Raw genomic sequence first — 12,827 nt, 5'->3', positions numbered from 1 at the left:
AGGTGGGTCTGGTCGACTTAGTTCATTTGACTTTCATTGAACCAGGGAAAAAGAAAGAAACAGCGAGTGGGACGTAAATCGCTTCTTCTTCCGTCTCTGACCAGACAAAATTATTTTCCATTTAAAAATGGACAAAGTTATTGTATCATATCGTATAAATGACACTAGGAAACACTTATGGCTGATAAATATTGATATTTTTCCCAATAATTGTACTTTTGACCAATTACATTCACATCAGATTGTTAAAAATAACAATTAGTGAAAACGCAGCCGATGACACGTTCAATAGATATATTTTATTTATTAGGTTCATCAATATTTTACAAACAAAAGGCCCAAATTAAATATCACACACATATTTATACAAGGAGGCAAAGACTAAGTACAAGGTTCCCAGAGACATCAACAGCAGTCCTGAGAAAACCTGGGAGCGAGAAACAGACAGAAGAATTTCAGTTAGATAAGAGGCCTAGTTTTATCTCAAAAGACTAACCCTGAATCCCAAGTCGACCCCTTGCCCCTTCTTTAGATCTGAAAGGATTGGAAAGGTCTAAAGTCGCATGCTTCCTAGCCTAAACAAGTCGGTAGTGTTCCTGCATATACTATGACGACATCGTGTGACATTTTTGGTCAGGGTTTTTCCGGCTGTTTGGAGACACAAGTTCGGACCCATAGTCTACTCCCCTTTGTCGGTGAACAGTTTATTTTTTTTACTGTATATTTTTTTACTTTCACCCTTTTTCTGCACAATTTCATGATATCCAATTGCCAGGTCTAGGTCCAAGAGACTTCTAAACAGCTTCTACCCCCAAGCCATAAGAACATCTAATCAAATGGCTACCCAGACTATTTGCATTGCACCCCCCCCCCCCTTATACTGCTGCTACTCTATCATCTATGCATAAATCACTTTAATATCTCTGCCTACATGTACATATGATCTTGACACTGATGCCCCCCCGCACATTGACTCTGTACCGGACATTTCCATAAATTTTTAATGCTTTTCGACCTGGCCCCAAATTAACATAATTGGTTCAGAGTTTGTTTTGATATTTCAACCTGCGTGTTCTGATCGCATCTGGTGTGTGTGTGTGTGGGGGGGGGGGCATTTTTTATTGACAAATACTGCACTTATCTTAGAGATTTTAGTCGCGCAATTTTACATCTTCGGGAAAAACTTCAAAATTAATGACCGATTTCTTGAGTAATCTTAGATTAATTCGGACTATTTTGAGAATATCTACACTGGCTACAGCGTCTCAAAATGGACAAAAAGTACTATTGCCACATTTGTTTTTCAAGCGAAGATCTTTTAAAACTTCTTCGGGATCGGTGTCCCTAACACCGGACGACTGAGCTAACGTAGGCTAATGCGATTAGCATGAGGTTGTAAGCAACAAGAACATTTCCCAGGACATAGACATATCTGATATTGGCAGAAAGCTTAAATTCTTGTTAATCTAACTGCACTGTCCAATTTACAGTAGCTTTTACAGTGAAATAATACCAAGCTATTGTTTGAGGAGAGTGCACAGTTTTGAACATGAAAAGTTATTAATAAACAAATGAGGCACATTTGAACTGAAATGCAATGGTTCATTGGATCAGTCTAAAACTTTGCACATACATACACTGATGCAATCTAGTGGGCAACATCTAAATTGCACCTGGGCTGGAATAATACATTATGGCCTTTCTCTTGCATTTCAAAGATGGTACAAAGAAAAAACACCATGTTTTTTTTCTTTGTATTATCTTTTACCAGATCTATTGTGTGATATTCTACTATATTCCTTTCACATTTCCATAAACTTGAAAGTGTTTCCTTTCAAATGGTACCAATAATATGCATATCCTTGCTTCAGGGCCTGAGCTACAGGCAGTTAGATTTGGGAATGTCATTTTAGGTTAAATAAAAATTTTAAAAAGGGGGCTAATCCTTATTAAGGGAGTATGCACTCCCTCGGCACCAGCCGAACTGAAGCCTTAAGCATTTCCAGATGGCGTCACTTCCAGCCGTAGTGCTGCCGGAGCACAGAGGAGTGGCACTCCCTCACTTTGTTCAATTTGAGAAAACATGAAGCTGGTAAAAATATTTCTGGAAAATGTATTCTGATCATTTCTAAATAAATTATATTTAATTACAACTAAAATTTTATTTAAAAAACTATAGGAATGACAAACCAAGTAAATATGTACAGCAGCCTAGTGGTAAATGGTGGTTTGTTCTCCGTCTTCTCTGCGACTGTGACCAGAATGATGAAGAACTGTAGACTGTGTGTGTAGTGCGGAGGCTTGACCACTTTGGCGTATCAGAACACAAAAATAAAAAATCCTAATTCACTGTGTGTCTACCTTGATGTTCTGGGTCCGTGGAATTGTATGAACGATGTGATAACTTGGGTTACAGTGACACCGGTCGAGGACACCCAAATCAGAGTGGCAACCGCAAAGGAACCTAACACCTGGATGCTGCTGTGTAGCCCTGCTTGGGATATTTAGCTATTGGTTGAGATGCAGGGCCCGTTCTAGCTTGGTATGTCAGGATGGGAAAGTGGAAATGAGAATTGGGCCAAGTTGGGAGGTAATAATGTCTTTCGGTTATAGTTTATTGAGATGCTATATACAGCAACACCAAAAGATTGATTTTTATAACCGTTTTAAAATTATTTTCCAATGCAATTCTACGTTGTAATGCTTTATGTTGACTACTTTTTAAATTGATTTGATAAATTAAACATGTTACGTAAATACACACTATGAATTGATAAATGCACCGTATTAGTTTGATGACACCGTGTGCTCGAATTCGCTCACGAAAGGGATTGGCAAAGAGAAAGAGATGTAGTTTGGACGTTTCACCAGTAAAAAATGTCCAAACATTCCAAAACTGGCATCGATTTTATGGCCTATTTTGAAATTAGGTAGCCTATGCCGAACTTAGTGTTTGAGGGTATTAAAATAAAAAATAAATTGTTATTGCGACAATGTGTGTGGGCAAAGGCAGACGTTGCAATTGGAGAATGCATTTAAATATTGATAGGCTTTTCAACAAACTTTGAGGAAATGATGGCATTGGTTAAAAAAAAGGGGGGGGGGGGTGCTCCCTCACCTATAACAATAGCACTAACCCACTGGGCATTTCCACCAGGCCAATCAAAGATGAAGCTTACCGCCACATTGCTTACACCAATCCAATCATCTCAGGTCTACAGACTGCCTAGGGTGTAGGTCTGTAGGTGCTGGGGGGGGTGAAGGTCTTCACGGGTCCACAATTCTACCTCTCAGATCCGGGCCTTGTTTGATAGTCATCAGGTCTATGTAACTACAGTTGATAGAGCAGAGTGGACTCGACCACAGCTCTGCATAGCCTATAGCATATTTATTTTATGCTAATATGGTGCATTTATAGACTTATAGAAAGCCTAGCCAACATATGAAGACCTATTTGTTAACCAGAAGAGCAACTTAAACTATTTTTTTGTCACTCTGGTCCAAAAATCGTGTCGAGGTCTGGTTGTCCTCGTCTAACTTTTTAGAGCCGCGAAGACCTCTACCTCGGGGTTAATCTGGAATTCCGGCTGCCAGTCAGTGCATGTCCATTCGATACCTACCCATTTATAATTTGTCCATGCCAAGGTCTTCGGGTGTGGAAATACCAAGCTCATCTAGTGTTGGCCGCAGCTCCTGAATTAGGTATGGGTAGATGTCTTTGTGGGGGCCAGATTTATCCTGGGGAGACAATAAATAAACACAGACTGCGTTGACCAATGGGGTGACGGCTAAAGATATAAGAAATAGTTGGTGTTGCAAAACTACTGGTAATTTACAGGTAATCTACGGTAATTTATACTTGAATAACTTAAAACAATGTATTCAATGGAAAAAAACAATCATCAATGGCATGATTTTAAATTAACTCTGCAATTCTCCCAACCACATTGACTTTGAGATTCACACCTCTACTCAATACAACACATTGAATTGAACGTCATACAGTATAATAGGAAAGGCTACTGCAGAAAATAGCCGATTTGCTCATAACCAAAGGCCTACCTGTGATTGGCAGGAGGAATGCAGTACGGAATTTAAATGCATAATGATCTGTATTTTCATTGCGGCAGTAAGAGGAAATCTCAGCTCTAAAAATGTAAAAATAAAAAAATAAATAAAAAAACAACTTTGAATCTGATTTAGATTGATTAAGGCATATTAATCCTACCATTGGAAGTATTTATCCCTTTTTCTGAGTCATCCAAATTTTTGCATAGACAAAATTATTGTTAGCTAACTAGCCAGGTAACATGACTAAACAAGATCATTTGTTATCAAATTGGCAGATTGGCAGTGGCACCGGAAGGCTGCTTGACAGCGAAGACTAGACAGATTGGCAGTGGCACCGGAAGGCTGCTTGACAGCGAAGACTAGACAGATTGGCAGTGGCACTGACCGGAAGGCTGCTTGACAGCGAAGACTAGTCAGATTGGCAGTGGCACTGACCGGAAGGCTGCTTGACAGCGAAGACTAGTCAGATTGGCAGTGGCACAGACCAGAAGGCTGCTTGACAGCGAAGACTAGTCAGATTGGCAGTGGCACAGACCGGAAGGCTGCTTGACAGCGAAGACTAGTCAGATTGGCAGTGGCACAGACCGGAAGGCTGCTTGACAGCGAAGACTAGTCAGATTGGCAGTGGCACAGACCAGAAGGCTGCTTGACAGCGAAGACTAGTCAGATTGGCAGTGGCACAGACCAGAAGGCTGCTTGACAACGAAGCCTAGACAGATTGGCAGTGGCACAGACCAGAAGGCTGCTTGACAGCGAAGACTAGTCAGATTGGCAGTGGCACAGACCGGAAGGCTGCTTGACAGCGAAGCCTAGACAGATTGGCAGTGGCACAGACCGGAAGGCTGCTTGACAGCGAAGACTAGTCAGATTGGCAGTGGCACAGACCGGAAGGCTGCTTGACAGCGAAGCCTAGACAGATTGGCAGTGGCACAGACCAGAAGGCTGCTTGACAACGAAGCCTAGTCCGATTGGCTAGCTTGTTCTTACAGGATATGCATTTTTTTTTTAAAATACGGATCCACTTCGCTCCAACAATTAAACCAACGTAACAACAGAAACCCTCACTGCCTCCACATCCCAGCTCGCCATAAAGGCAAAATAGCATTTTAAAAATGGATGGAGATGAGCGGGAAAGAACAAACGAAAAAAACAGAGCGAAGCAGCGGACTAGACTTGTGTCTGGTTAGGGGGCGCAGCTGGCAAACACAGCTGGCAAACACAGCTGGCAAACGCAGCTGGCAAACACAGCTGGCAAACACAGCTGGCAAACGCAGCTGGCAAACGCAGCTGGCAAACGCAGCTGGCAAACACAGCTGGCAAACACAGCTGGCAAACACAGCTGGCAAACACAGCTGGCAAACACAGCTGGCAAACACAGCTGGCAAACACAGCTGGCAAACACAGCTGGCAAACACAGCTGGCAAACACGGTATTGGATGAAGCACTCTGAACAATGCTATTCTATATGTAGGATGCATGCATTTAGTTTCATAAGAGAAGGTAGTGATGATCACATCACACAGGGAGAAGATGTGTCCCCCCCTCCCCCTTTTTTCCCCATTTATAGCTCAATGGTGATACATCTGTACACTTTTTATATTCACGGATCGACAATGATTCACGTAGATGACATTTTGAGAGCGCTGAAAAGCGACGAGTCCCTGAGGATGTTTTACAGCTTTGTCAGTCTATTTGAACATTTCTCATCTTATTTTATATATTTGTCACGTGATAAGGCCACACAGAGGGTTCAAAGGTCATTACAGACATTTGTCATGATCTGACGTACCCCAAAAAAGACCAGTAGAGAAAATTCCACAAAAATCTTTGAAAAAGTTAACACAATTCTGGTGGTTTACCGGTACACATAGAAAGTAATATAGACCGTCCCAAACCTACAAGCTACTTTCAAGTGTTACCCTCACCCGAGTGCAATTATGGATTTATTGTGAAGATGTAGGCTATATTACATAGATGTATTATTCGGACTTTCTTTTAAAAATTTAGATGTTCCACAGGTCTGCATCAGTGGCTTTGTAGGCTGTGTGTTCGAAGCCAGGAGTTGCTAAATATGTTTACGTTAATTAACTGTCAATTACCGGCAGACCCGACAGTTATTTGCTTGACAATCACCAGCTGACGAAATTTCGTGACCGCCACACAGCCCTACATATATATATATATCTCCCCTTTGTTACAAACTTCTGATGAAAAGGCCATGTTAGGATTGAATGAAAATACATAGTAAAATATTGGAAGATTGGCTAGTAGAGTTGTGGAGAGCTTCCACAGTGGACTGTTGGTCACAATACTAGGACTTAAAGATAAATGTATCCATCAAGGGAATTTTCTACGCTTTCATTTGTTCCTCCCCCCCCTCACCTTGACAGCCTCCAGGATGCGAATGGCACTAGCCAGGTCGTCTAACCCGCGACAGGCTCGGAGGGCTGCGTCCAGGATCTTTGGCTCAGGTACCAGGTCGTATCCAATCAGCGTGTTCATCCCTGGACAAACGGTGAATATAGGGTCAGTTACCACAGGATGGTAGAAGGGGTAGACCCCAATACAAATGTAAAATAAACAAACAGTTGCATCTCTCAAAGACTATGAGGCTGGGTCTCTTGGGTCTGCGAGACTCCAAAATTATATATTTTTTGACCCGAAATCATCCCTCTAATTTTGCTAGGGCAGTAACCCTGGGGAAGACTCATAAGAGGGCAGAGGAAAATGGTGATTGGGGTTCAGTAACCAAAACACGTTGACAACTACTGCTCTTTAGTCAACTGTAAATCTGTGAACAGACTACCAAGTCACCAATGCAGCACTATGCTCCTCTTTATAATCCCAGGGCTACCAGGTGATTTTTCTCGTCACTCACCTTTCCTCAGCTCCCATGCATCAATATCTGCCTTGTTAAAATAGTTAACCCAGCGGGCATCAAACTCCTCGTCCGTCTCCTGCTTCCCACCATGTGAGTAACACCTCTGGGCTAGGGGAGCTGAAGAATGAACAGAACAGGAAGAGAAAAAAAAACACACCCATTATTAAAAACAAAACATGTCAAGTCAGAAATCCGGGTAGCAGGGTAGCCTAGTGGTTAGAGCGTTGGACTAGTAACCGAGCTGACAAGGTACAAATCTGTCGTTCTGCCCCTGAACAGGCAGTTAACCCACTGTTCCTAGGCCATCATTGAAAATTAGGGGTTCGCGCCCAGACTCTGTCGACGCACAATTGGCCTAGCGTTGTCCGGGTTAGTGAGGGCTTGGTCGGTAGGGATGTCCTTGTCTCATTACGCACCAGCGACTCCTGTGGCGGGCCGGGCGCAGTGCGCGCTAACCAAGGTTGCCAGGTGCACCGTGTTTCCTCCGACACATTGGTGCGGCTGGCTTCCGGGTTGGATGCGTGCTGTGTCAAGAAGCAGTGCGGGTGGGGTATCGGAGGACGCATGACTTTCAACCTTCGTCTCCCCCAGGCCCGTACGGGAGTTGTAACAATGAGACAAGATAGTAGCTACTACAACAATTGGATACCACGAAATTGGGGAGAAAAAGGGGTTAAAAAAAAAAAGTTAAATAAAAGGTAAAATTAAAAAAAAAATGTGACAAATATTAAACTCACAGAATAAGAGACGTATAGCTTCTTTGTCTTTCACTGAAAAGTGCTTTGCCATTTGCATCACACAGGTATCACAAAGCCAAAAGGTGCAGTGCTATGTATGACCTAGTCTGTCATGTATATTCAGGAAGAACTCATGACGTCACACCCAGTCAAAGGGTATCCACTCCTGTGTATTGTTGGCTCGATCAAGTCCATGCTGGATCCTTGCACGTGTGTATGACCTACCTAACTACTAAGCTAGATGGCAGTAATGCTTAACCTGATACTCTCTATATACAACAGTAAATTAAGAACACCAATCACTATGTACTATTCAGTTGAAGGACTGAGGGCAGATGTCTCACATTCAGCTAGACATTTGAGGATCGAACCCTTTTCCGATGATGTTGCTACCACTTAGCTTAGCTAGCTAGCTAAATCAGTACAGGCATTTGATATGGCAAGAGTGGCCTAGCTATGCAGTGTACTGCAGAATCAAAATAAATCAGCAGATTATAAGAAGTAGGACTAGCTAGTGGCTAGCTAGCCAAGCTAGGGTGTAACGTCTTTCACTAGGAACCAAACAATATGAAACGGGGAGGGACCTAGCTAGCTACCCGAATTTGTCCAATAGAAACTCTAGTTCTTTGTAAAAATGTTTTCTGTTTGCTAAATTTTTGGACTACGGACTTCACCTCTGGTTTGTTATTTAGTTATGCTGCTAGTAGCTACAGATCTTAGTTCATAAACGCAATCAATCAGCATTGAGTTGAACAACAACTCCTGTCTGTATGTAACATGAACATTTCGCTTGCTAAAACAGACATTGGTGACTAGCCATCTGCTAACAAATGCTAACAAGCCAGCTAGTTAGGATTCACCATATACTAACCAGAGTTTTTAAACCCAGAGGAGCAATATAGCAACTCTTGCATTCAGACCAGGTTTGAGATTTGAGAAGTCAACAATTCTTCTTTAGATGTAAAAAAAAATTAAAGGCACAACCTAGATTTAAGCTTAATGTCTTAAGTTGTTGAACATGTTATTACGCCAACCTCGTGAAAGTGACAAACGTTACAATTTTCATCAAAAACAACTTCATATCAAAAGGGGTGACTTCGATTTTTATGGCCTGCACATGCGCAGTTCGGCGTGAGACGATCGTTCTTTTTACATATTTGAGCCGTTCTTGCCATAATATGGACTTGGTATTTTACCAAATAGGGTTATCTTCTGTATACCACCCCTACCTTGTCACAACACAACTGATTGGCTCAAACACATTAAGAAGGAAATACATTCCACAAATTAATTGACACCTGTTAATTGAAATGCATTCCAGGTGACTTCCTCATGAAGCTGGTTGAGAGAATGCCAAGAGTGTGCAAAGCTGTCATCAAGGCAAAAGGTGGCTACTTTGAAGAACCTAAAATAATATATTTTGGTGTGTTTAACACTTTTTTTGGTTACCACATGATTCCATATGTGTTATTTCATAGTTTTGATGTCTTCACTATTATTCTATAATATAGAAAATAGTAAAAAATAAAGAAAAACCCTGGAATGAGTAGGTGTGTCCAAACTTTTGACTGGTACTTTATGCTTCGGAAAGATTGGATTTTTAGCATTTATAGTCTTGGTTATCAATTATACTGCAGTGTTGGAACGTAAGTCACAGAAAATTGTGGTTGTTGTGGCAGATAAAGAGAGGTATTTGGGTGTGCGAGACTTGATGTCAGAAGAGTTACTGGGTGTTTTATGTGGTAGTGTCCAATCTTTTCAGGCTGTTAGCTTGAGGTAGAATTGCATATATTTAAAATAGTGGACTAGGGTGATGGGGTTTTTAGTGATAGATGGTAGTGTAGTTGTTGATTGATATTTTTCAAGCAAAGTATAAGGGAGTTTATACTCCAGTCCGGTAGGTGGCGGTAATGACATTTATCGCCAACCACCGTTACACCACATCGAAGAAGAACTGCGGTATTGGGCGACACGCCATCTTAAATCCCCCACATTTATTTAATTGGTTGCAAAGTGCAACCCCCTACTCATCAAGATTAGGTTCTCGTTTCAGGCGTTTAATGAACGCCTACTACGTTACCCAAATATATGCAATGGCATTAACTAGTCTACTAACGTTAACTAGTTATCAGCAAGCCCAAGGCAGTCGGTCATTGCAAGAACATTGGGGGGAAAAAAATCCAGTTTAATATTTAACCGCGCTTTCAAACATTTAGTAAATATCTTATTCTTAACCACGTCTAGAACTATGTACTCCCCCAAAACGTTTGTAATTTCGCAATCCATCGGCCACTGATTGGATGCCAATAGCAATGTGCTAACTAGTCAATAACTCCTACCGACCCTGATTTCCTTTCGAAACACCACGTGAACCGTGTCCTAAACGACGACATTTGGACATAAAAGTAATAAAACGCAAGAATACCTGTACACCCAAGCCGTGTCCAGGTCAAACTCCGGGCCCCGGACACTGAAAGACGGACGGCGGCTCTGAACATGATGAAGGGTCAGCCAGCTAAAGGAGACTTGGCGGAACAACGTGGTTGTCACTAGTTAAGACAGCCAAAAAGACAAGAATAGCTATATCGTAAAAAATATTAAAAACAAAAAAATCTGTTGGTTTTTTTTGTATTAATTTAATCTAAGGCATAAGACTAGCAGTGTGGTTAGGTTTCAAATCGGATTTTTAGAAGAGAAATTGTAGAAATGGGCGAGGTTTATGACTTTGTGGCTGTGGGAACTAGTGACGAATTCAAGGACGTTAGCTAGCAGCTGAAGACCTAACCATAAGCATGCACAAGGTCCTAAAATTACGGGGGGGTTGCACGTTATCATAACATACATTACATTTATTTAGCATTTTACCATAATTTTATGAGACATTTTTCCTAAACTACTGAAGTATAATTTGAAAAAGTAGGGTTTTACTAGTTGTTCCTAACCCACTACACCTTTTTATAATCTATTCTAGAGCCTAAACTTTTACTCAAAAGCAATCTCTTCCAGTTGTCTCCTCACTTTCCTCTGTTTCTCTGTTGTGTCTAACAACAGCACAGAGTAGATGGAACTCAATTTTCTTTCAAGTTGAGGGAGTCGAGGGGAACAGGTGGTTCTCCATACAGGTTCTCTTGGCCTCAGGACCAGGCAATATGTATGAACAAGGAATGTAGAGTATCTCTCCTCCTGCTGTTTTCTTCTCTTTCTCCGAGGCGGCACACAGGTGTGGCGTACAGCTCTGTGCATCTCTACTGCCCTCCTGAGACCTAGAGGTACTGGCACTCTGGAACCAAAAAGGGCTTTGGCTTTTCTGGGTCAGTGGTATTGACAACAGTTGTGTTTTGCGGAGTTCGAGCTGTGGTCGAGGTGGAATTTTCACACTGTCACATAGCGTCACTGGGGGCTGATACCTAGGAGGCTGGTACCCTGGGGTTTGGTAGCTAGGATCATGCAGGGTTTCTGGGGGCTGATACAGATGAGGCTGGTACCCTGGGGTTTGGTAGCTAGGATCATGCAGGGTTTCTGGGGGCTGATACAGATGAGGCTGGTACCCTGGGGTTTGGTAGCTAGGATCATGCTGGCTTTCTGCGGGCTGATACCCAGGCTCACTTGGGTCCAGTGGGTGTTTGGAGAGCAGGATACTGATAGCAGGAACAGTCTTATGAACAGTCATCCTGGACATGGGTGTCATGTCAGTCTCCTGACTCTCCCACACCTCACTCACAGTCTTGTAGTGGAGCTTGGATAACTGGTGTAGTCCTCCCAGTTTCCGTTTCAGGATCTCAACACATGTTATGGTTTTGGTGATCCCTTTTCCTGATCCAGTGAAAACCACCTGTCTCACTCTCAGCCCGGTCCGGGTCTGACTCCGGCCAATGTCCATGACTCCCTCTCCTTGCCTCTTCCCCATCTGAATCCTGTCCACTGTCACTCCCTCTTTCACACTCAGCATTGTCTGAATCTGACTCCCATCCACTTCCTGTTCCTCCCTCTGCATACGAGCCATTACAAATCCCAAGAGGTTTCGGATCTTGCTCCCTTCCTTCACTCTCATTTCGAGCACGCCTGCTGCCAGTCCAGGGATTGGACAGGCAGTGGGTTCATCTGTGGTGCAGACTCTCCTGAAGCCACTCTGGCCACCCAGTTGAGGCAATGAGGAAGAGGATGAAGAAATGGAAGGCAGTTCTGTGGTCGTTCTAGGGAACGCAGACTGGATTGGTTTCATACTGGTAAAAGTACATGTAGTCATGGTGGATGAGATGCTGCTGCTTTGTTAGAGCAGGGGTCGGCAACAGGCCAAAACCGGCCCACAAGTGATTTTTTGTTGTTGTTGCCCCCCCAAAGTCTTTAGTAAAAATAAAATGTTTTTAAGTATTCTTATTTTTTTCAGGATTTTTGTTTTTTGGGGTGATTAAAAAAGACAGTAAAATCAATGTAATCAAAGTAGGAAATGATTGTTATTTTTCAAATACAATCTCTATTTGGGTTTAGTTGTGGTCAATTTGTAATGTACAAATTATTATAATTATGTTCCGACCCCCCAACCATCCGCTCCAACAAAAATCGTCCCCCAGCTGAATCTAGTTGCCTACCCCTGTGTTAGAGGGTCCCTCAACTTCCATTTGCTGTGATTCCAGTCCTTTTCTAATCCTTTGAAAAATGCATGTCAGTTTTTAAAAGCTGAATTCTATTAAATCACTTTTTTTTTTGGTTTTCAGGAAGCTACGACGACGATGATAATCTTCCTCCTTCTCCAAACCACTGGACGAGATGGAAATAAGTTTACCTCCTGTTCCGACTGATGCTGGGGTTTGTCTGTATGGTTTACCTCCGACTTCGACTGATGCTGGGGTTTGTCTGTATGGTTTACCTCCGACTTCGACTGATGCTGGGGTTTGTCTGTATGGTTTACCTCCGACTTCGACTGATGCTGGGGTAAGTTGTAGCACAGAGAGAGAACGAGAGGAGGAGAGAGAGAGAGAGAGAGAGAGACATTCCATTGGCTGTCCTATCCTGTGTGTGTGTGTGTGTGTGTGTGTGTGTGTGTCTGTGTGTCTGTCTGTCTGTCTGTCTGTCTGTCTGTCTGTCTGTCTGTCTGTCTGTCTGTCTGTCTGTCTGTCTGTCTGAACATGCCTGAATCA

General features: G+C 42.5%; 2 protein-coding genes across 2 annotated transcripts; both read right to left on the bottom strand.

Moving 5' to 3' along the window:
• Positions 1-279: 279 nt before the first annotated feature.
• On the bottom strand, positions 280-10,354 carry LOC112236257 (cytochrome c oxidase subunit 5A, mitochondrial). The gene is made up of 5 exons (XM_024404835.2): positions 10,115-10,354; positions 6,950-7,069; positions 6,454-6,575; positions 3,621-3,738; positions 280-427 (listed from the first exon to the last, which is right to left on the bottom strand). Exons 1-4 carry the CDS (start codon positions 10,185-10,187, stop codon positions 3,625-3,627), a joined length of 429 nt encoding a protein of 142 aa, XP_024260603.1. The 5' UTR covers positions 10,188-10,354; the 3' UTR covers positions 280-427; positions 3,621-3,624.
• A 140-nt stretch (positions 10,355-10,494) lies between these two features.
• On the bottom strand, positions 10,495-12,614 carry LOC112236255. Its single transcript, XM_024404834.2, has one exon. The coding sequence runs from the start codon at positions 11,933-11,935 to the stop codon at positions 10,769-10,771; it is 1,167 nt and encodes a 388-aa protein (XP_024260602.1). The 5' UTR covers positions 11,936-12,614; the 3' UTR covers positions 10,495-10,768.
• Between the last annotated feature and the right edge of the window lie 213 nt (positions 12,615-12,827).

Source organism: Oncorhynchus tshawytscha, linkage group LG19 (genome assembly GCF_018296145.1).
Source record: "Oncorhynchus tshawytscha isolate Ot180627B linkage group LG19, Otsh_v2.0, whole genome shotgun sequence".
NCBI lineage: Eukaryota > Metazoa > Chordata > Actinopteri > Salmoniformes > Salmonidae > Oncorhynchus > Oncorhynchus tshawytscha.
The sequence above is the reverse complement of the archived record's forward strand: the minus strand, read 5'-3'. Positions and strand labels throughout refer to the sequence as shown.